The sequence below is a fragment of the Myxocyprinus asiaticus genome, chromosome 4 (assembly GCF_019703515.2).
Source record: "Myxocyprinus asiaticus isolate MX2 ecotype Aquarium Trade chromosome 4, UBuf_Myxa_2, whole genome shotgun sequence".
NCBI classification, from domain to species: domain Eukaryota; kingdom Metazoa; phylum Chordata; class Actinopteri; order Cypriniformes; family Catostomidae; genus Myxocyprinus; species Myxocyprinus asiaticus.
The window spans coordinates 32225390-32247305 of NC_059347.1; the positions used below are offsets into that span (position 1 = coordinate 32225390).

General features: G+C 38.5%; 1 protein-coding gene across 2 annotated transcripts in view; it reads left to right on the plus strand.

The window, feature by feature from the left end:
* The first annotated feature begins 382 nt into the window (after window positions 1–382).
* The window catches only part of LOC127439204 (retinal guanylyl cyclase 2-like), a 28532-nt gene continuing 6998 nt past the window's right edge, over window positions 383–21916 (plus strand). For both annotated transcript variants that reach the window (XR_007896883.1, XM_051695357.1), the window contains exons 1-17: window positions 383–1196; window positions 2072–2373; window positions 6011–6386; window positions 6497–6581; window positions 6668–6767; window positions 6857–6976; window positions 7466–7549; window positions 7762–7938; window positions 8467–8623; window positions 10260–10409; window positions 12359–12507; window positions 13210–13373; window positions 13482–13674; window positions 14513–14687; window positions 17901–17999; window positions 18953–19047; window positions 21816–21901. Coding sequence is in view for 1 of the 2 variants with exons in the window: in XM_051695357.1 (XP_051551317.1) it covers window positions 383–1196; window positions 2072–2373; window positions 6011–6386; window positions 6497–6581; window positions 6668–6767; window positions 6857–6976; window positions 7466–7549; window positions 7762–7938; window positions 8467–8623; window positions 10260–10409; window positions 12359–12507; window positions 13210–13373; window positions 13482–13674; window positions 14513–14687; window positions 17901–17999; window positions 18953–19047; window positions 21816–21901 (3326 nt within the window). In the remaining variant the exon portion in view is untranslated. The remainder of the gene's footprint in view (window positions 1197–2071; window positions 2374–6010; window positions 6387–6496; window positions 6582–6667; window positions 6768–6856; window positions 6977–7465; window positions 7550–7761; window positions 7939–8466; window positions 8624–10259; window positions 10410–12358; window positions 12508–13209; window positions 13374–13481; window positions 13675–14512; window positions 14688–17900; window positions 18000–18952; window positions 19048–21815; window positions 21902–21916) is intronic.

Genomic DNA, 21916 nt, shown 5'->3' on the forward strand with positions numbered 1-21916 from the left:
TATGATATATTGTATATACTAATTGTATTCATATTCTAGTTTTGAGAAGAAAAACTAACTTTAGTCTTTTTCTGTTTTTTGTCCCTCTCCTTTTTTTATTTCTTTCTCTCCCTCTCTGTCATCACAACCTTGTCCTTTCTCTCTCAAACACAACCATGCACATGTACACACATTCAATCAATCTCTACTGCAGACAGCGATGGCTGGGTACTGTGCAATAGTTTTGGGGTAGTGCCCCTCAGAGGGTACAACCTAAAGCAAGAGCAGTGTTTTTTAACAGCCATCAAACTGTCGCTGGCAAAATATTCACAGCATTTCTCTGTGCCACCTTTTGTCTCATTGTCACTGCCATTTAACAGTTTGAACAAAGAATCAAATGGAAATGGCTGACCACAGAAACTCTAGTTTTCTTTGCCAGTCCTACCACCCACGATGGCAACCACAATGTTCTGCTGTAAAAATAAGACGAAAACAAACCACAAAGCACAAAGCCAAAAGCACACATGGCCCAGTGAGCTCTGTGTCCTCCACTCCAGTAATACGCAGCCAAAGCTGGTGGGGTAACTGGCTTCTCCTTCCTCTAGTCATGATATCATACTTGCCCTGTGAGGCCTGGGGCACCACCTTTAAAATCGCCATTGTAGGACCATGGGCGTGTGACCCTATGTACTCTAAAGCCCTGCCAGACCTGGCTGCCCGATTAGCCACCAGTCGCATCAACAAAGACCCCGACCTCAACAAAGGCTACTGGTATGATTATGCTCTCATTAATGAGGATTGCACAAGCTCTAGAGGCCTGGCTCGCTTTGCTGAGCTGGAGGGATATGGCTCGGCCTTTCTTGGACCTGCAAACCCCAGCTACTGCACCTCTGCTGCACTGCTGGCAAAGAATTGGAACAAGGGCATCCTGTCCTGGGCTTGCCTGAAGGCTGAAATGAATGAGGGAATGTATCCCACGTTTCTTCACCCACTCCCATTGTCTTCTCGTGTTCTTTTCTCTGTACTGCGCTTTTTCCGCTGGGCACATGTTGGGATTATAACAGCAGAGAGCGACATGTGGGAAGCAACAGGACATGAACTTGCATCGTCCCTACGTGCTCTTGGTCTGCCAGTTGGCACAGTTGCTACTATGGAAATGGACAAGGACGGACCATGGCGAGCCCTAAAAGCAATACGGGAGGCAGATCGTGTGAGGGGTGAGTTATGTTTGAATTTTTATGTTTAGCAAGTACCTCTTTTTACTCAAATTAGAATTAAATTAGAATGACTGAATAGTGGTTTCACATGAAATTATAAGATACTTCCATATCCGCAGATATTGAAACAGAATGAAATCTGTGCTAGATGATGTTATCTATAATTTATTTTAATAAAAAATGTTTGCAATCTATCATCTAAACTGCCATAAAAAGCAAAAAGAGTTGCTGCACATTTAACCAAAATTAAGTTATAACTAAAATTGGTTCTCTTAGACTTTTAGACTATGATCAATCCTGACAGGCATGTTTGGCTCAACTACTCAGATTAAGAGAAAACTGAGTGAGCTCTGCTGAAGAAAAAACAACAACATCTAAAACCAGCCAAGTCTGGTAGGCTGGTCTTAGCTGGTCGCTCAACCTGGTCAGGCTTGTCAGTTGGCTGGTTTTAGAAGGGATTTGGGCACTTTATATCTGGTCAGGCTGAGCACAAGCCTGGCTAGATGGGGAAACGAGCTAGACCAGCTGGCCAGTCTTGTTGACCAGTTTTAAACCAGCTAAGACCAGCTTAAACCAACTATGACCAGCTATGGCTGGTTTTAGCTGTTTACCCCACCCCCTTATGACTAAATGACAGTTGTCATAGTTCATGCTTTTTGGCTTTGTAGGGTAGTATATCATAATCTATCATTTGTAAATGGTAATTACTGTATTACAAATTGTCAATGTAATGGTTTGCCATATCATTCTCTGCCGAGGGACCCTCTTATCTTGTGGAATAGTCATTGACACTAGCTCACGCTTTCATTGATTCTTCAACCCTCTCATCACATTCCCCCCTCCTTATTCATTTTTTTACTCCTCATTGTCTACAGTTGTCATCATGTGCATGCACTCTGTTCTGATTGGTGGAGAAGAACAGTATAATTTGCTAACCACAGCAATGGACATGAGAATGATTGACAGAGGATACATTTTTATTCCATATGACACACTGCTGTATTCATTGCCATACAAAGATGTGAACCATGCAATCCTGGCCAATGACACTAAACTACGACGGGCGTACGATGGGGTCTTAACGATAACCATTGACCAAGGGGAACAAAACTTCTATGAGGCCTTTAATAAAGCACAGGAATCCTATGACATCCGGAGCAGTACACCAGCTGAACAGGTACAGTGGGTCTAAACTGGTCTTACCAAAGGGATTTAGGTCTAGTGATATAATTTTTTAAAAACCTAAACCACAGTTATTTAGAAAGCATATCCTAATTTTTAGCTTGTGCCTGAATAACATAAGTACTCAGTCATAGAAGATGGTTTGCCACAACAATGCGTTTTGTATCACTCCTAAACATGTACAAATTGGCTTTTAGCATTGTGTATTTAATATACACAATTTGTGTTTCTTGAGATTTTTTTCAGGCTGATGTTCAGTTCGTTCAGTGGTATTTTCTCTCTAAATGGTTTGCATGACATGAACATCATCCTGCTGAAAAGACCAGCATAGCTGATCACTAGCAAGTGTTATGTTTTGAATGCTGGTGTCCCCACCAGGCTCACTAGTAAACTTCCCCTGCAAGAATTTCTAGATCAGCCAGCTTCACCAGAAAGACCATGTTGGTCAACCAGCTTCTGAATGAAGTTTTGCAGGTGAAAAACACCCCTGATAGTGCACACACATCACCCAGATGTCTATTTGATGTGTTTACATCTGGAAGACTGATTTTTTTAGGTTGTTTGTTCATCTGCAAAATATCTGTAAAACATTTCCTCTCCATTGTCAATAAGATATTCAGCAGATGTCTTTAAGACATTTATGACTTAAAATGTTTGTAAATCTGATCTTTTTAAGATGTTTAGCAAATATTAATTAGAATGCAATGCTTTCCAGATAAAAAGATTAAAAAAAAAAGACATCTCAGAGACGTGTGCTATCTTGGACAGATATCCTGGTTTACCACTAACCATCATAAACCCTCTAGGACCAGCATGGAAATTCATGCTTACTTACTATTACTTTTTATCATGCTTCATTATTACTAATAGGGTTAGAGTGGTTAAAGAATATGTGTGGTAACATGTTATTTGTAATTTTGAGTGTTAGATTACTATAGGTAATTTATGTAACATCCAAACACTTTGGATTACTTATTTCACTTTTTTCCATAAAATTAAAAAGATAGGGACCTGAGCTTTCAAGCATCATGATTGTTATGTTCTAAGAACATTTTTCTAACATTCCCATTGGGTTGTTCTGTTCTGGGAATGTTCAGAACGTCCTTTTTTTTTTTTTATCCCCTTTTTCTCCCAATTTGGAATGCCCAATTCCCACTACCCTCGTGGTAGCATGGTTACTCACCTCAATCAGGGCAGCAGTCCATTTTATCACGTGGCTCGCTGTGCATGACACCGCAGAGACTCACAGCATGGAGGCTCATGCTACTCTCCGCGATCCACGCACAATTTACCATGTGCCCCGTTGAGAGTGAGAACCCCTAATCACGACCATGAGGAGGTTACCCCATGTGACTCTACTCTCCCTAGCAACCGGGCCAGTTTGGTTGCTTAGGAGACCTGGCTGGAGTCACTCAGCATGCCATGGATTCGAACTCATGACTCAAGGGGTGGTAGTCAGCGTCAGTACTCGCTGAGCTACCCAGGCCCCCCAGAACGTCCAGTTTTTTAAATGTTTAATGTTTTTTCTTGGTTATAGGAACATTCTGGAAAACATTTGAATTTTTTTTTTTTTTAATTCACAATGTAGAAACTTCTAAAATACATACCACTAATGATGTATGAATAACAATTTCATGCTAACATTTTGAAAACATATAAATGACAGAAAACCTTGAAAGAACATTCTATTAATATTACTGCAAGAATTGGGGGCCTGGGTAGCTCAGCGAGTATTGATGCTGACGACCACCCCTGGAGTCGCGAGTTCAAATTCAGGCTGTGCTGAGTGACTCCAGCCAGATCTCCTAAGCAACCAAATTGGCCCGCTTGCTAGGGAGGGTAGAATCACATGGGGTAACCTCCTCGTGGTCGCGATTTAGTGGTTCTGCTCTCAATGGGGTGCGTGTTAATTTGTGCGTGGATCACTGAGAGTAGCATGAGTCTCCACATGCGGATTCTCCATGGTGTCATGCACAACGAGCCATGTGATAAGATGCGTGGATTTGCGGCCTCAGAAGCAGAGGCAAGTGAGACTTGTCCTCCGCCACCCGGATTGAGGTGAGTAACCGCGCCACCATGAGGACCTACTAAGTAGTGGGAATTGGGCATTCCAAATTGGGAGAAAAGGGGATAAAAAAATAAAATAAAATAAAAATATTACTGCAAGAACACTTGTGGATAACTTTGAGAGAACATTAGCCAAAGTTCTAAGAACGTTGCCAGTTATCTTTATAAAGGATTGTATATGTATCATAAAAGGAATCCATACGACTTGTGAGTCATGTAAGTCTTCTGAAGCCATACAATAGCTTTGTGTGAGGAACGGACTGAAATTTTCGTCATTATTAATAACTGATAACCTTATCATAATCATAATCTTATCATTTTAACTGCTGTGACTGAATTGAGTTGTACTTGAAAAACTGATCATTTTGATTTGTGAATTAATCATTCAGACTCTTTTGGTGAACTGGATCAACTGATTCATTTAAAAGATCCAACTCAAAAGAATGATTCGTTCACGAATCAGTCGTTGTGTCTTCTGTCATTAACTTGTGAATGCGCCAAGTGAATAACCACTTAAATTTCAATCTGTTCCTCAAACAAAACCATGGTATGACTTCAAAAGACTTCAAAAGGGTTAGCAGATGATAACATAATTTCCATTTTAATGTTAACCACTCCATACTGAGAAATACTTACCTAAGATGGTTCTTCAGGTTAGAAGTTTCTTTTGAAGTAGAAGTTTATTTGCTGGCAAACACAGCTTACATTGCACCAGTTTGTTGTGAATTTTCAGAATTTGAAAGTGAAACAGTCTCTGTATTTCCATGATATAACACACTGCATTTTTGGCTTTCTGTATCCTACCCCATTCTCGTGTATTGTGAGTACGTTGCTCATTGTTAAAATCCTTCACAGAATTGCCTCATTAGATCATTTGGTAACACACAATGAGGTTTCGTTTGTTAACATTATAGGTATCATGAACAAACAATTAACAATATACGGTATTTTTTAAAGCATTTATTAATATTTGTTAATGTTAGTTAATAAAAATACAATTGTTCATTGTTCATTCATGTTAGTACATAGCGCATTAACTAATGTTAACAAATACAACTTTTGATTTGAAAAGCGTACTATGTTGAAATTAACATTAACTAAGATTAACAAATGCTTTAAAAGTATTGCTCATTGTTAGTTCATGTTAACTAATGTTGTTAACATGGAACTTTATTGTAAAGTGTTACCAATAATTAAAAATAAAAATTCAAAGTAATCCCTTCAGTTACCATTTTTAATGTAACTGTAATCTGATGATCAACTATTTGAACTGCAACTATAATGAAATACAGTTAGTATTATTTTGTATGTATGTATTCCATTACACCCTAACCCTGATTTACTGATATGTAGGCTATGTGGTAACACAGATGCACTGCTACTTCCTGTATGGACAGTGAGTTTATCATCTATAAAATCCCAATGTTCCCAAAATTAAAGACTAAACTGATTTGGAGACAATAAATAAATAATAATACATTTTAAAAAAATACGGCATTTCAGTTGAAGACTTATGATGTTATTTATTTATTGGTTTTGTGGATTTTTTTTTTCCTTCTTGGCAGGTTTCTCCATTTTTTGGGACCATCTATAACATGATCTATTATACAGCCATGGCTGCAGAGCAGAGTCGAGCTGCGAGTGGAGGCCGCTGGGTATCGGGTGAAGTTCTGGCTCAGAATGAGGGTGGATTTGAATTTAATGGTTTTAACCAGAGGATATCGGCAGGTACTGATGGTGAGGGGATGCAGGCACGCTACGTCGTCCTGGATACAGATGGCTCTGGGTCAATACTGCACTGTACACATGCACTAGAAGCACCACACACATATGGGAAATATGGAGGGCTGAAGTACTTGGGGAAATCCATTCATTTTGCCGGAGCATCTCCGAGCAGTGACTCCAACTGCTGGTTCAGCCCTTATGTGGCTTGTAGTGGAGGTGAGAAAGGAACACATAAGGGTTACGTGTGGATTTCATTAAACATTTATTTTTTTAATTAGCATTCCCACTGATTCCTCCATCTCTCTTGTTCTTTATTTCTGTTGCAGGCCTGAATGGGGTGACCCTCTTCTTTCTCTTTCTGTTGTTCTGTGTGTTGCTGTGTGGGGCAGGTGCCTGTTTTCTCTATATAAGGTATGAATTGGCTTGCTTGTTCACCTTGAGTTGAACAAGTTTAATGTATCACTAATAAACAAATGAGTATGTATATGTGTTTACAGGAAACATGGGCAGGTGGGGATATTAGGAGGAGGAAACGCCACTAAGATAGTGCTGACATTGGATGACCTAGTCTTCATCAACACCACACTCAGCAGGAGGGTCAGTCAAATGATCTCTCTCTCTCTCTCTTGTTCATAGCCTTTGTCTATGTTTTTCTATCCATTTGCTTTTCTTATCTCACTCTGTAGAAGCTGAACGAGGAGAGTATGGTGAAGAGTCAGCTAGATGTTAAAACCCCATGTCACTCAGTTTCAGGCCGCAGTTACATTCCGTCAACTCCTGAAACGTCCAACGTTGCTGTATTCGAGGTGTGTGAAACATACGTATACAGAATGTGTTATGTGTACAGACATATATGCGCCTTAATAAATAGTTTTGATTCTATATGTAGTTTTAAATAAATGTTTGGGAATCGGGAGGAGCATGTTCATCTTATCCTGCCAAACGCAATACACACATGCTTACCTCACTCTTGTGACAGTTCTTTTGGAATCTCTTGACCACCCCAGCTCCACCTTTTGCTTATTTATTACTTATTTTATTTTATGAAGTCCAGGGGTTCTGCTTAGTCCCATGCTCAAGCCTCCCATCATGAACATCAAGGCAAATCTGTTTACCCTTATTCCACTCAAGAATTATACAGTATAAATGTGCATGAACTTGTGAAATTGTGAATTATTTTACTTCCATGCAAAAGTTATTTGTAAATCATATCTTGTGGTAATGAATTAGTGAAGTAGTATGGTGATTCATTTTAGCGTACTAAATGTTGCGTTAATATTTTTCTGTGTTTTCAGGGTGATTGGGTTTGGCTAAAGAAATGTTCCTGTGCAGGATCTGTATCAGAAATCAGTGACAGCACACAAGCCATCTTTATCAAGGTAAAAGAGAGCATGAAAGTGACTGCAATGAATGAGAATTAATGAATAAATTATCAACTTTCAAAAAATGTGTTAGCTTCTGACTCTTGAAAGTACACGTAACTACTTATTTTCATATTCTCACATTTTCTCTCTTTCTTTGGCTTCTTTTTGCTTCTATTTTTCTTCCTCTCTCTCTCTCTCTCTCTCTCGCTCTCTCTGTCTGTCCCCAGTTGAGAGACATGCGTCATGAGAATCTGAACCTGTTTCTGGGTCTTTTCATGGATTCTGGGATATTTGGCATTGTTACTGAGCACTGCACAAGAGGCAGCCTGGAAGACCTGCTCAGCAACGAGGAAATGAGACTGGATTGGATGTTCAAATCCTCTCTCCTCCTTGACCTGATTAGGGTGAGATATTGAGCAATTTGAAGAATAGCACAATTAAAAATAAAGAGCTGAATGAATGTATAGATCAAGATTTTTTAACTGAAATTACGTGGTGGCCACTAGCCAGGTGGTATTCTCCATCAGTGGCCAGTTGAACAGATGCAACAAACACAAGTGTTTTTACAGCCATGATTTTTTACACAATATAGTTTTTGCAGTATATATGCATGATGTAATTGTTGCAGTTATACTGTACAGTTAGCATACAACTTAATGCTAAGTTGTAACCATTAACACTTAAGATGGTGTATGAAATGTCTTGTGGGCCTAATTTTGCTTGGGGGCAAGTAGTTTGAGATCCCTGGTATAGATAAGTAAGTAAAAAGAACTCAGCATGAAGATGAAGATGAAATGGATGGGTGGATGAATATGTGCTAATGATATACTTTGGCCATTGAACAATGCCTGGTTAGCAGCTGGTCACATCTCTTCATACTACTTCTGTATTCTGACTTTCCTCTCAATGTCTTCTCTATCCTTCCTTTTCAGGGAATGAAGTACTTGCACAATCGTGGAATTATTCATGGACGTCTGAAGTCAAGGAACTGTGTGGTAGATGGACGGTTTGTTCTGAAGGTTACAGATTATGGCTTCAATGAGATCATCCACAGTCAAAACATCATCATGGAGGACAGCAAACCTGAGGGTACATCAAATACATGTGGAGACCATACATAGTACAGTTTTAAGTCCTAGGGCCCTATTTTAAGAGCACTAGTGCTAAGTGTAGCCAGGGTTGGGAGGGTTACTTTTGAAATGTATTCAACTACAGATTACAGAATACATGCTGTAAAATGTAATTTGTAATGTATTCCGTTAGATTACTCAAGGTCAGTAACGTATTCTAAATACTTTGGATTACTTCTTCAGCACTGGTAGATTTTTTCACTTGTTTTGACTATAAAAACTCTGCCAGTACAGTAAGACAAAATACACATGTTAAACATACATTCTCTGAAAAACCTAAATATCTTATGCAGTGTTGAATATGAATATGATTTTTGCCCTAATATCAAAGGTCTTACTAAAAAAAAGAAATTATGATCCAACATGAATTTTCTTGATAAAAAAATATGATTGTGCCTGGTAACGTGCATGTAAAATGGCTAGAAATAGCATTTTATCTTAGCGTAAAGCTGACAATTTACACAAGGTTTATTTCTATTTCTTCTGCTCCAAACTTATTTCAAACTTCTCTGTCTGCTCATATGAATGTTACACATCATAAGAAAGTGTTTCACCGCTGTTCAAATGCACTTTGGATCGTATCATTTATATGTATAAATGTTTTCCATCTGAAAGGACTAAATATTAAATGAAACAAATGACAATAAAATGCAAAGTAATCTCTTCAGTAATCAAAATACTTTTTGAATGTAACTGTATTCTAAATACCAATGATTTAAATTGTAACTGTAGTGGAATACAGTTACTTATATTTTGTATTTTAAATACGTAATCCCGTTACATGTATTCCGTTACTCCCCAACAGTGAGCATAGCGCTACACCATAAGTGCAAAGTCAATAGGCATGGTCATGAAGTTTTGTTATTTTTGTGCAAGCATGCACTAAGTCTAGGCACAAGTGGGTTTGGCGAAATCGAGTGCGTGACACGCTAATGGGTTGAGTCACGTGCAATGAATAAGAAGAATTGAAAATTACATTCTTTTGTGCATTAACTGCATCCTTGAATGTCGGCATATTTCTATGACAGTGACACGCTCCTTTTATAGGCATGGAAAATTAGATTCTCATCAGAATTTGGATGTACGTTCCGTTACATTATAGAGAATGTAATTATTATGAATCATTTTCGTCTGCTGACAAATAAATCATGGCTAGTATTAACAGTGATTGTATCAGCAAGCACTTCACTTCTACCGGCCGATTTTGAAATGCTTTATTAATTTATTAAAACACGAAAAAATTACACCAAAAATATTTCTAAATTCAAATTACACTTCAAACGAAATAAAAATATAATTGAAATAATGAAGTGGTCAAAAAAAATCATACCAAATCCAAATATTTTACCCTCTCCAACTTCTTCCACTGGTACCTTTTGCAGTGACTTACAGGACTATATGAACCAGTGAACTCATGAAATATTATATGGTTATTTTGCTCCAAACACTGTAATGAAATAATAAAAATCCTAATGTGTGAATTAGCATACAATTCCCTTACTTATCCTCTCCTCTCCGAGATAATCACTCTGTTTCACTCTTTTCTATTTCTCAGTCTTCCTTTTTCTGTTTGTCTGCCTCTCTCATTGGTACAGATCAGTTTTGGACAGCTCCAGAGATCCTACGGGATCCTCGGCTGCAGAAGAAGGGCACATATACAGCAGATGTTTACAGCTTTTCTATTATCATGCAGGAGGTGATCTCTCGCTGTGCACCTTTCTGCATGTTGGACATGCCCCCTCAAGGTTAGACATGCTTAAATCACTACACAATCAAACACCACTCACTTCTCTACATGAGTGAATCTCACAAAACATATCATGAAATGTCCAGGTCACATCCAGGTCATCCCAAAATAATAATAATAATAATAATAACAATAATAATAATAAAATAAATAAATAATATTTTGCATAAAGAAAATGCAGTCTAAATGCAAAAACTGCCCCCACAATTCTTATTACTATAATGTATCTGGTATTGTAATGATTATTCTCATAATTGTACAGTAAAAATGTCAATTTTTTTTAAAAATTAAAATCAGTTAATTTTTAATTAAAGGCAGTACAACAAATGTTGCCATGATGTATAAATGAATACTTTTATAAAATGTATTTTTTTATCTTCTTTTTTTTTTTCATGATACAGTAATGAGAACTGGGGGGTAAAATGAGCTTAAATGTTCTGAAAATAATGTCACAATGCAAAAAAATATTTAGGGTCCTAATAGTAAACTTAATTTTTTTCTTTTAGTTTATTTAGTAAGCACCCAGGGGACTGTGTTATGCTAAGGCTGTTTTTCCATGAAGATTTCTACTCTCTATTTCGACTCAAATAGAGACAGTAAATTATAAACTACTATACAACAATATATATACTTAAATTATTATGAATGAATGGAGATGAAATGACTTAACCCTCTCATACGTACAGTCACACATGTGTGATGGTTAATAACTGATCCCCACAGAGCAGCATCACACATATATGTTTCTGCAACATCCAGGTACATTACAAGCTGCCAGATTCAAATCACGCCGACACACAGAGCTGCGCTGGCCGAGCGTCTATAATTCATTTTCGCACAAATATTGAATCATGCAGTCTTTTAAAGCACATGATACGTTTATTTTATACTCATACATCCAAATGGTCACCAGAGTATCACGATAAAAAATGTACAGCTCATTTATGCACAGTCAACACATCAAGCGTGATCAGCTGATATTTGTTTACATTAGTGGTTATGCGGTTGTCATTCGTCACACAAACAGTCTTTTCAAGCATATGATACATTTATTTTACATAACAGACAGCCAAACTGTCACCAAAGTACCACGATATCAGTGTACTCCCAGTCAGCACAAGGCCATCATCCTTTGCATGCAGCTGTCTCTTTATTAGGTGGACATGCGGTTGTCATTCACACAAACAGCAACTCAAACAGTGTTTTCAAGCATATGATGTTTGACAGCCAAACTATCACAAAAGCACCACGATAACAGTTTATAACTTGTGTACTCACAGTCAACACATCTCTGAGCACTATCATCCGTTGCATGCAGCCACGTCTGTTTACATTAGGTGCTTGTCACACACACACACACACACACACACACATATTGGTGTGGCTATCCTTATGAGGACTCTCCATAGACATAATGATTTTTATACTGACCCTCACAAAAAACTTTCTGCATTTTTTAATTTTCCAAAAAACATTGTTTTAAGCAATTTGAATTATGAGGACACTAGAAATGTTCTCATAAACCACATTTATATTATAATACCCTTGTTATTACCAGTTTGTAACCTAAAAAAATGTCCTCACATACCACCCAAACCCGCCCACACACACACACATACACACACACACACTGTTTGATTTCAAACAGTGCACAGGCAAACTGTATTTTTTGTCCATTTATTTTTATAGCTATATATAAACGAAAGAAATAAATCAAATACAGTACAGTAGGCATAACCAGTTTGTTCATATGTTTACCATGGTAAACTACTCGTTTAAACTCCGCCTCCTTCTAGTGCCGGCTGTGTAGAGTCACATAAATTAATTCACTCTGGGGGGCACAGCAGGGGAATTTAGACCCTAATGGAGTTTGTTCTGATTAATTTAGATCTGAATACAGCTGTGTATTGAGTTATGAATACACAAGTTGTCTATTTTTGATCGCAGAGATCATAGATAAAGTGCGCTCACCTCCTCCATTGTGTCGACCCAATGTGTCTGTGGATGAAGCTCCGTTGGAGGTGATTCAGATAATGAAGCAGGCCTGGAGTGAAGAGCCTGATAAGCGACCCACGTTTGAGGAGATCTTCAGACAGGTACACTCTCTCGCATTCGTTCTGTCTCTCTCTCTCTATTCCACACACACACACACACACCCACACACATACAAACTCATAAACTCATATACCACAAACGTTCCTGACACCTGTGTAGATGTCAGGAACAGGTAGATACAAACTTACACACAAATACACAAACATAAAATTTTGAGAAATTGACTGAAGAATGACTGAAAGAGGCCAATGAAAGGACTTATATGAATTGTATCAATGGCATGTGACTTAGTGCTGCTTTAAAATCTCCTTAGCCATATCAGATACAGTTAATACAAGTCCTTTCATTGGCCTCTTTCAGTCATTCTTCAGTCAATTTCTCAAGATTTTCCCTCAACTCTTATTTTCTTGTTTGCTCTGTCCACTGTACTTTCTCACACTCTGGTGATTAGTCCTCACCACCTCTCTTTCTCTATCAATTTCAATTTTCTATTTTACTGTGCTTTATTGGTGTGACAAAAACTATATATTTTTGTTGCCAATGCGTTTGTTGTACTGCATACAATGAGAAATTATGCGGTGTAAAATAAATACAAATTAAAATAGTGCAAATAAACAAGTAACTTTAAATATAAAAATAACAGTAGTGCAAAATATAATAAAAATTAAGTAATAAAATGAAGTAAAGTAACACTGCAGAGTAAACTCAATCCTGTTGTCTGTCTTTTTCTCTCTAACCTGCAGTTCAAGAACGTGAACAAGGGAAAGAAGACAAATATAATTGACTCAATGTTACGGATGCTGGAGCAGTACTCCTCTAACCTGGAGGATCTGATCCGAGAGAGGACCGAAGAACTAGAGGTAGAGCGTCAGAAAACTGATGCTCTCTTAGCACAGATGCTGCCCAAGTGAGTCCCACTCAGAGATCAGTCTCTTTTTTTAAATTTCTACCCCCTTACTTCCACTCTTTTCTTACTATGCCATTTTCTCATCCTATCTCTTTTGCTGTCTTTTAGGTCTGTGGCCTTGGCATTAAAGACAGGGAAGCCAGTGAAACCGGAGCACTTTTCAGATGTGACACTGTATTTCAGTGATATAGTGGGTTTCACAACCATTTCTGCTCTGAGTGAACCTATTGAGGTGGTCGACCTCCTTAACGACCTTTACATACTCTTTGATGGAATCATCGCCATCCATGATGTCTATAAGGTTTTCCAGAGCTTTATTTATGTTTCACTGACCCCCTTGTAAGACTTGAATGCTGTTGAGGAATCTGAGGAGTTTGGATGCTTTTACAATGCTTAAACGGATATTTCCCCTAAAATAAAAAATTCTGTCATCATTTACTCACCATGTTGTTCCAAAACCTTATGACTTTCTTTCTTCCGTGGAACAGTGGCATAGCCACGGGTGTACCAGGGTGTGCAACTGCAACAGTATTGTTTTTTTTGTTTTTTATCATGAACCAAACTTCCCTGTACTCTGTTCAAAAAAGGTTTTGAATCTTTGAATCTCTGGATATCGGCATCGGCCATTAAAAAACCCATATCGGTCGACCATTTAATTAAGTTAATGGTCATTTTATTATATTTCGCTTAATTGTGATTTAGTTCTTGCACACCCAGTTCTCTCTTGGCACACCCAAAATCTTGTTTCTAGCTACGCCACTGCCGTGGAGCACAAAAAGAGATTACGTAAAATGAAGTACGTATATATAAAAAAAAAAAAACTGCAATGAAAATGAATGGTGACTGAGGCTGTCATTCTGCCTCATCCCTTTTTTTGTTCCATGGAAGAAAGAAAGTCATAGGGGTTTGGAACTACTTAAGGGTGAGTAAATGATGACAGAATTTTCATTTTTGGTTGAACTATCCCTTTTAAAGCTGATCTCATATTACTGGATTTAGAGTGTATTTCCTGCAGATCAGACAGCTTCAAACCATTAATTTCATCAGAGGGAATCAAAATAGTTATATCTTTGGTGCTTAAGTTTTTGATATTTTGGTAAAATACAGTTTTCATGTATAATACGACATAATCTCAACAGGTAGAGACTATTGGTGATGCGTACATGGTGGCATCAGGGGTCCCGAACCGTAATGGTACCCGACATGCAGCAGAGATGGCCAACATGTCTCTGGATATTCTGCACTGTATTGGAACATTTCAAATGAGGCACATGCCTGACGTCAAAGTCAAAATCCGTATTGGACTCCATTCTGGTAAGAATAACATACTACACACAAATACAGTATGCCTTCACTTGCAGCCACATAGTGTTTGCCAGTTTACTGTTCTAGCACACCACCATAGATGAAGTCACACCAAATACCAAATATTTGGTCACAGTAAATATAACTGGAATGGCGGTGCTAGGTGATAATCTGACGTGGTGCGAGCTGCAAAGAGATCGTCTGTGTTCCGCGACTGCTATCGGGACTTTGAATAACGTACTATATAACATGCGAGGAAAGGTAGCCAGAGGAGTTTCTGGTGCCCCCCTAGGGAGTTGGTTCCTTACGCAGACTGCATAATAAGCGTAATTGCATACAGTGAGTGGCAGTACTTAACTCTATGCAAAGCTGACATAGGAGAGACAGAAAATTCAGACTGGGTTGAGAATGCAGTTAACCCAGTCGCTCCACTATTTTTCTTCCACTAAATTAAATGCATCATCTCATGAGGTTAAAAATCAAACTCATTGACATTTAATTGATGTTCTATCCTTACATCACTGAACTGAACATAGAGTGCTAAATGTAAATACGTATTTACACTTGATCCCCTGAAGACTGTGTATTTCAAGGACGAGTGAAATGATAATCTCTGACATCATCCAGTTAACAGATTTATCCAATTAGTTACCACATCGTTGGCCCTCTCCCCACCCTACAATGCAACATATTGTAGAAAACACGTGCTCACACAGGTGTGGCTGACACAAAAGTTGTGTCTCAAATTATGTACTATACACTTATGTACTTGGCCATCTAGTAAATTAATTTTCAAAGGGTAGTATCATCTCAGATGGAACACTTTTTTTGCTACATGGAAGCACACACTGTTTTTCAGTTGAGGGGAAATTACATTTAAAACACATTTGAGATTGCCGCTAGCTTTAGCATCTTAGCTAACCTGATTACAAGTTCGATATAAGTGCCAAAATGTATTTTTTCATATTTCAAGGAATCACACAATGTGGGGTTATGGTAAAGCATTAAACTCACATTTGTAAGGTGCTGTCTTTCCTTCTGAATTTTGGTAGTTCCCTCATACGGCATCTTGACAATTTTTTGTCAGGCCAGCATTACAGCCTGATAACCCCTCACCTTTCCATAGGGAAAGATGTGACCATTGAGTGCAGGCAGTATTGTAGATCATCTAATCTACTTTTGGAATACTTATTGTATGTTTCTATGAAATTTAAATTTTAAGTGTATTAAATACCAGTTTGCACTCCTTTCATTAAACATCAGTAAACATAAAATCTAAATCATAACACCCCCCCCCCCCTTTTCAAATCAAGAAGGATATGTAATGTAATCCATATGTAATCATGTAATCCATAAAAAGGAATTGTAACACCATTTAACAACATTTTTGTTAACAAATGTTATCTAATTACAAGTACATGATTTTTGCAATCTGATTACATAATAGAGATTACACATAGTCCATTACTACCCAACACTGGTACAAAAGTATAGCTGAAGTCAGAAGTTTACATACACTTAGTTTAAAGTCATTAAAACTCATTTTTTAACCACTCCACAGATTTCATATTAGCAAACTATAGTTTTGCAAGTTGTTTAGGACATTTACTTTGTGCATGACACAAGTAATTTTTCCAACAATTGTTTACAGACAGATTGTTTCACTTTTAATGGACTATATCACAATTCCAGTAGGTCAGAAGTTTACATACACTAAGTTAACTGTGCCTTAAAGCAGCTTGCAAAATTCCAGAAAATGATGTCAAACCTTTAGACAATTAGACAATTAGCTTCTGATAGGAGGTGTACTGAACTGGAGGTGTACCTGTGGATGTATTTTAAGGCTTACCTTCAAACTCAGTGCCTCTTTGCGTGACATCATGGGAAAATCAAAAGAAATCAGCCAAAACCTCAGAAAAAAAATTGTAGACCTCCACAAGTCTGGTTCATCCTTGGGAGCAATTTCCAAATGCCTAAAGGTACCACATTCATCTGTACAAACAATAGTACACAAGTATAAACACCATGGGACCACGCAGCCATCATACCACTCAGGAAGGAGATGCATTCTGTCTCCTAGAGATGAATGTAGTTTGGTGCAAAAAGTGCAAATCAATCCCAGAACAACAGCAGGACCTTGTGAAGATGCTGGAGGAAACAGGTAGACAAGTATCTATATCCACAGGAAAACGAGTCATATATCGACATAACCGGAAAGGCTGCTCAGCAAGGAAGAAGCCACTGCTCCAAAACCGCCATAAATAATCCAGACTACAGTTTGCAAGTGCACATGGGGATAAAGATCTTACTTTTTGGAGAAATGTCCTCTGGTTTGATGAAACAAAAATTGAACTGTTCAGCCATAATGACCATCGTTATGTTTGGAGGAAAAAGGGTGAGGCTTGCAAGCCGAAGAACACCATCCCAACCGTGAAGCATGGGGGTGGCAGCATCACGTTGTGGGGGTGCTTTGCTGCAGGAGGGACTGGTGCACTTCACAAAATAGATAGCATCATGAGGAAGGAAAATGATGTGGATATACTGAAGCAACATCTCAAGATATCAGCCATGAAGTTAAAGCTCGGTTACAAATGGGTTTTCCAAATGGATAATGACCCCAAGCATACCTCCAAAGTTGTGTCAAAATGGCTTAAGGACAACGAAGCCAAGGTATTGGAGTGGCCAACACGAAGCCCTGACCTCAATAGAAAATTTGTGGGCAGAACTGAAAAAGCGTGTGCGAGCAAGGAGGCTTACAAACCTGACTCGGTTACACCAGTTCTGTCTGGAGGAATGGGCCAAAAATTCCAGCAACTTATTGTGAGAAGCTTGTGGAAGGCTACCCAAAAAGTTTGACCCAAGTTAAACAATTTAAAGGCAATGCTACCAAATACTAACAAGTTGTATTTAAACTTCTGACCTACTGGGAATGTGAAGAAATAAATAAAAGCTGAAATAAATAATTCTCTCTACTATTATTCTGACATTTCACATTCTTAAAATAGTGATCCAAACTGACCTAAGACAGGTAATGTTTTCTATGATTAAATGTCAGGAATTGTGAAAAACTGAGTTTAAATGTATTTGGCTAAGGTGTGTGTAAACTTCTGACTTCAACTGTATGTAACCAAATTATATATAATTCTTGAAAATCTGTGTCTGCAATAGCTGCTGCACTCTACCATGCTTTCTTAACTATGTATGTGTATCTGTGTATATTAGGTCCAGTTGTAGCAGGTGTAGTAGGGTTGAAGATGCCTCGGTACTGTCTGTTCGGGGACACAGTAAACACAGCTTCCCGAATGGAATCCACAGGGTTGCGTGAGTACACCACACACTTTTCATGTCTTCTTCAAACTGTGTATGTGTAAATACTGTACATCTGTATGTATCTGATAGGAACAATATAAGTAACTGTCTCTGAAGCCATGATTCCAGGAATTTACTGTGTGTGTCTATGGCTGAGGATCAGTTCGAAGACTCAGTAGTTAGTACTTTGTGTCTGTGCTGATCAGTGAGTGCATGTCAGTGAGAAGCTCCGAGGGCTTAAGTGCAGAGTGCCCTGTAAACTCTTAAGAGTATAAGCCAATTAGAAAGAAAATTCTGCTTTAAAGCTAATGTCCTCATAGAACTTCACCCTGAACTGTCTCACCTTTAATCAGACCTTCTGCCACATTTTTCCCTGAGCATTTACTTCACCTTTAGAACATATTTCATGCTGAAGAATGTTTAAAAAAATGTGTGAAACATGATCAAAGACATGCACAAGCCTTCAGAATATGTTCCAAATTTTTTTAATTCTATCATGTAGTGGAACAAGGGTCAGTTTCAAATGTATACTGTTTAGTTGATCAGGCCTTCAAGGTCACACACGCATCCTGTGCTGTGACTGCTGTGTCATCTGTTCACTTTGAGGTCTCAACATGTACATAATGAATTCGCTCATATATATTGTGTTTTCTAGATAATTTGTAGTGAACAGAAGAGTGCAGAATGTCTAAAGTAATGTAACGTGTTCAGTACATCAGATTTAAAGGGCTTGGAGTCCGCTTTCAAGGCGTTTTTAGCATTTTGGGACATGCTGCCATCTAGTGGTTAAGTCTCAGCTACTAAGAGAGCACCACTACCTTGATGTGAAAGGCAACAAATTGTTCTTGATGTCCTTGGTCTGTTAAGTGAACTCACAGGATCCCAATATGGACAATGACTAAGAATTTTCCAGTTTGGTGTAACATCAAATTGAGTGTTTTTTTCTTCTTTCTCTCTTTCCACAGCTTACAGAATTCATGTCAACCAGAGTACTGTTGATGTCTTGAACAGCCTCAAACTTGGCTACAAAATAACTACTAGGGGCAGGACAGAGCTCAAGGTACACAAACACACCTACACAGTCATGTCGGAGCACACATTACACCATACAGTGTTACAATTTTTCACAATTGCTAAGACACATTTCTTGAAACGTTCACCCATTTTCTCACAACTGTAAACACAAAACCAAATCTTCAAACTACATTCACAAAACCCCTGACACTTCTGGCTAAATCAAACAATTGCCTCAAAACCATTTTAACTTTGGCCAAAACCAAAAAATTCTCTCGGATCATAAACACAGCCAGTCAAAATGTTAACACTACTGAGCAACCATTAGAAACTACACCAAAAAATTTAAAACAGTGTGTTCTGGACATATAGGTACAGAAATAATGATTTGTTGTGCATAATGTCTTTTGTGTTTTGCATTCTCCATTGTCAAGTGCATAAAAACAAATATAAGACCAATTGCAACAAATACACATTTTATTGTTTTCACAAAAAATATTTACAGCATTGTATACAGCAAGGGGCAACTACAGTAGTGCACATTCAGAACATAGCACGCGTGAAAAAACTGCAAAAGGTCAAAATTCGGGATTTTACTGTGCCTCAGCATCACGCCTCTGTGCTGGGTCAGGCCAGAAGACTTCGTCAACATCACATGCCACATTCTCTCATCCCAGGCAACGGGGGAAGAGTCCTCTTGTGTGCCGAATCAAACCCTGACATTTCCAAGGCCTGCTGAAGATTTTCCCTGGTGTAGGGGTTCCGGTCATAGACCTTCCATCTCCATGTTGAGAAGAACTCTTCAACTGGATTTGAAAAAGGAGAGTAGGGTGGAAAGAAAACATTAAAGAAACGTTGCTTGATGTTGAACCACTCCCGGTCCTGGGCACCGCAGTGAAAACTCACGTTGTCCTAAACAACCACATAGACTGGACACTCTGCCTGGCCATGATTCTGGAGCTCATGGTCAAACAGGAGATCCCGAAGACCACCCAGGAATGTGAGGTGGTATTAAGTGTTATAAGGCCCAAGGTCGCATGGCAGTGGAGAACCCCTCTGTTACTGATGGCCGCATATAGGGTCACATTGCCTCCACGCTGACAGGGGACTTCCACAATGGTCTGCTGGCCAATTATTTTCATTCCTTGTCTTCTTTTCATCAGATTGAATCCAGCCTCATCAATATAAATATACTCATGGGGCCTTTACATTGAATCCAGGTCAAATATTCTCTGTAGGTAAAATATATACAAAAGGTTTTGTAGGTTAACAGTAATAGTATGAGTGCTACAGAATGACAGACCTCTTATGTTCTTTGGATCTGTAAAGACACTGCTTTACAGTACTACATTATAGTGCAGATGTTTGACAGTTTTACAGTACTGTATGTAGTAAGGTACTGTAAGAACCAAAACTCTGTTGGAATGTACACTTACTTGCACAAAAAAAAAAAAAAAAAAAAATGTAGCTCTTTCACTCTTTCAGAGTTGCGCTCAAAGGGTACCCAGTACACTTTTTTCACGCGTACTCTGTTCCTCTGCAAGATACCATCAATAGTGGAGAGGCTCACGCAGTTGATACCTTCAGAACTGGCATCATCTTCGATTACTTGGTCTCGTATTTCTCTAGGATGAATGGCATTATTTTGAAGGACCATATCAACGATGTGAGCCTCTTGCTGTAGCGTAAACATGGAACGTCTGCCACCTCCTCGAGGCAGTCTTGCAGTTTTACAAAAAGCAAAGATGGAATTACATACACATACAGTACTGTGAAGATAGAACAGTAATGGAATTGACTTCAATACATAGATGATACATGTTGTTCTCCAGTTGCTTTACTATTGGAAAAGTGATGTACTGTACTGAAATGTTTGCATACAGTAAATATTCAAGGACCAAGAACTCAATTACTGTACTGTACCTGTCATGTTATCTGAAAGTCCTCACTATGATGGACACTGAGAACCTGCTCAGGTTTGGCTGAATCTGTTATCCAGCTTCCCTCGTCGTCATCCCATGAACAATGACATGATCAATGATGGTGGCACGAATTTAATCAGAAATTGGTGCTCTTGGAAATCCTTGTCCTTTTCCTCCTCATCCACCACCTCTGAGGTGAACTCTTTCTCCTCTGCCTCATCGATAGTTGCCATTCATTTTTGGTATCAACATTCAACTGGCCCTTGCCACTTGCACTGGCTTATATGACATTCACTTATTGGTTTCATCATTAGAAACAGTGCTAACAATTTTGAGTCGTTGTGTTTAAATGATGACACTGTATTGAAATTGTGTTTAACTTTTGTAGCCTGTGTTTATCATTTTGCATCACAAATGCATCTCCATGCAATATTAGCTTTAAAGTATGAGAATGTGCTTAGAGTTTTGAAAAAAGTGTTTCTGAGTTCTGCAAATTGTGTCTAAGCAGGCCAACATGGTTTAAGGTTTTGCCAAAAGAGTGTTTGATTCGACAGATGGGTTCAGGCAATTGACCGTTTGGTTCAGAGAATGGGGTTAAGTGCTATTCAGAAAAACTGTATTTGCCAAGACTTCACAAATGTCTTGAGGCCTGGGAGCAGGGCTGTATCTACTGGGGTGAAATATGGGATAGATTCAAGGGGCCCAAAGGTCTAGGGGGAACCACAACTATTTCAGCAGTTTTGATGTAAGGGGCCCAGAACAATATACAGTCAGGGGGCTCAGAATTCCTGGCTACAGGCCTGCCTGGGACTATATTCATTATATCCACGAAAGACACTGTATGAGTACCCTTTTCTTTTTCTCTATAACTCTGTCTATCACTCTTTATCAGGGTAAAGGTGTAGAGGAAACATATTGGCTGGTTGGGAGGGATGGATTCGAGAAGCCACTACCTATACCACCAGACCTTACTCCTGGGTAAGAAAGAAACCA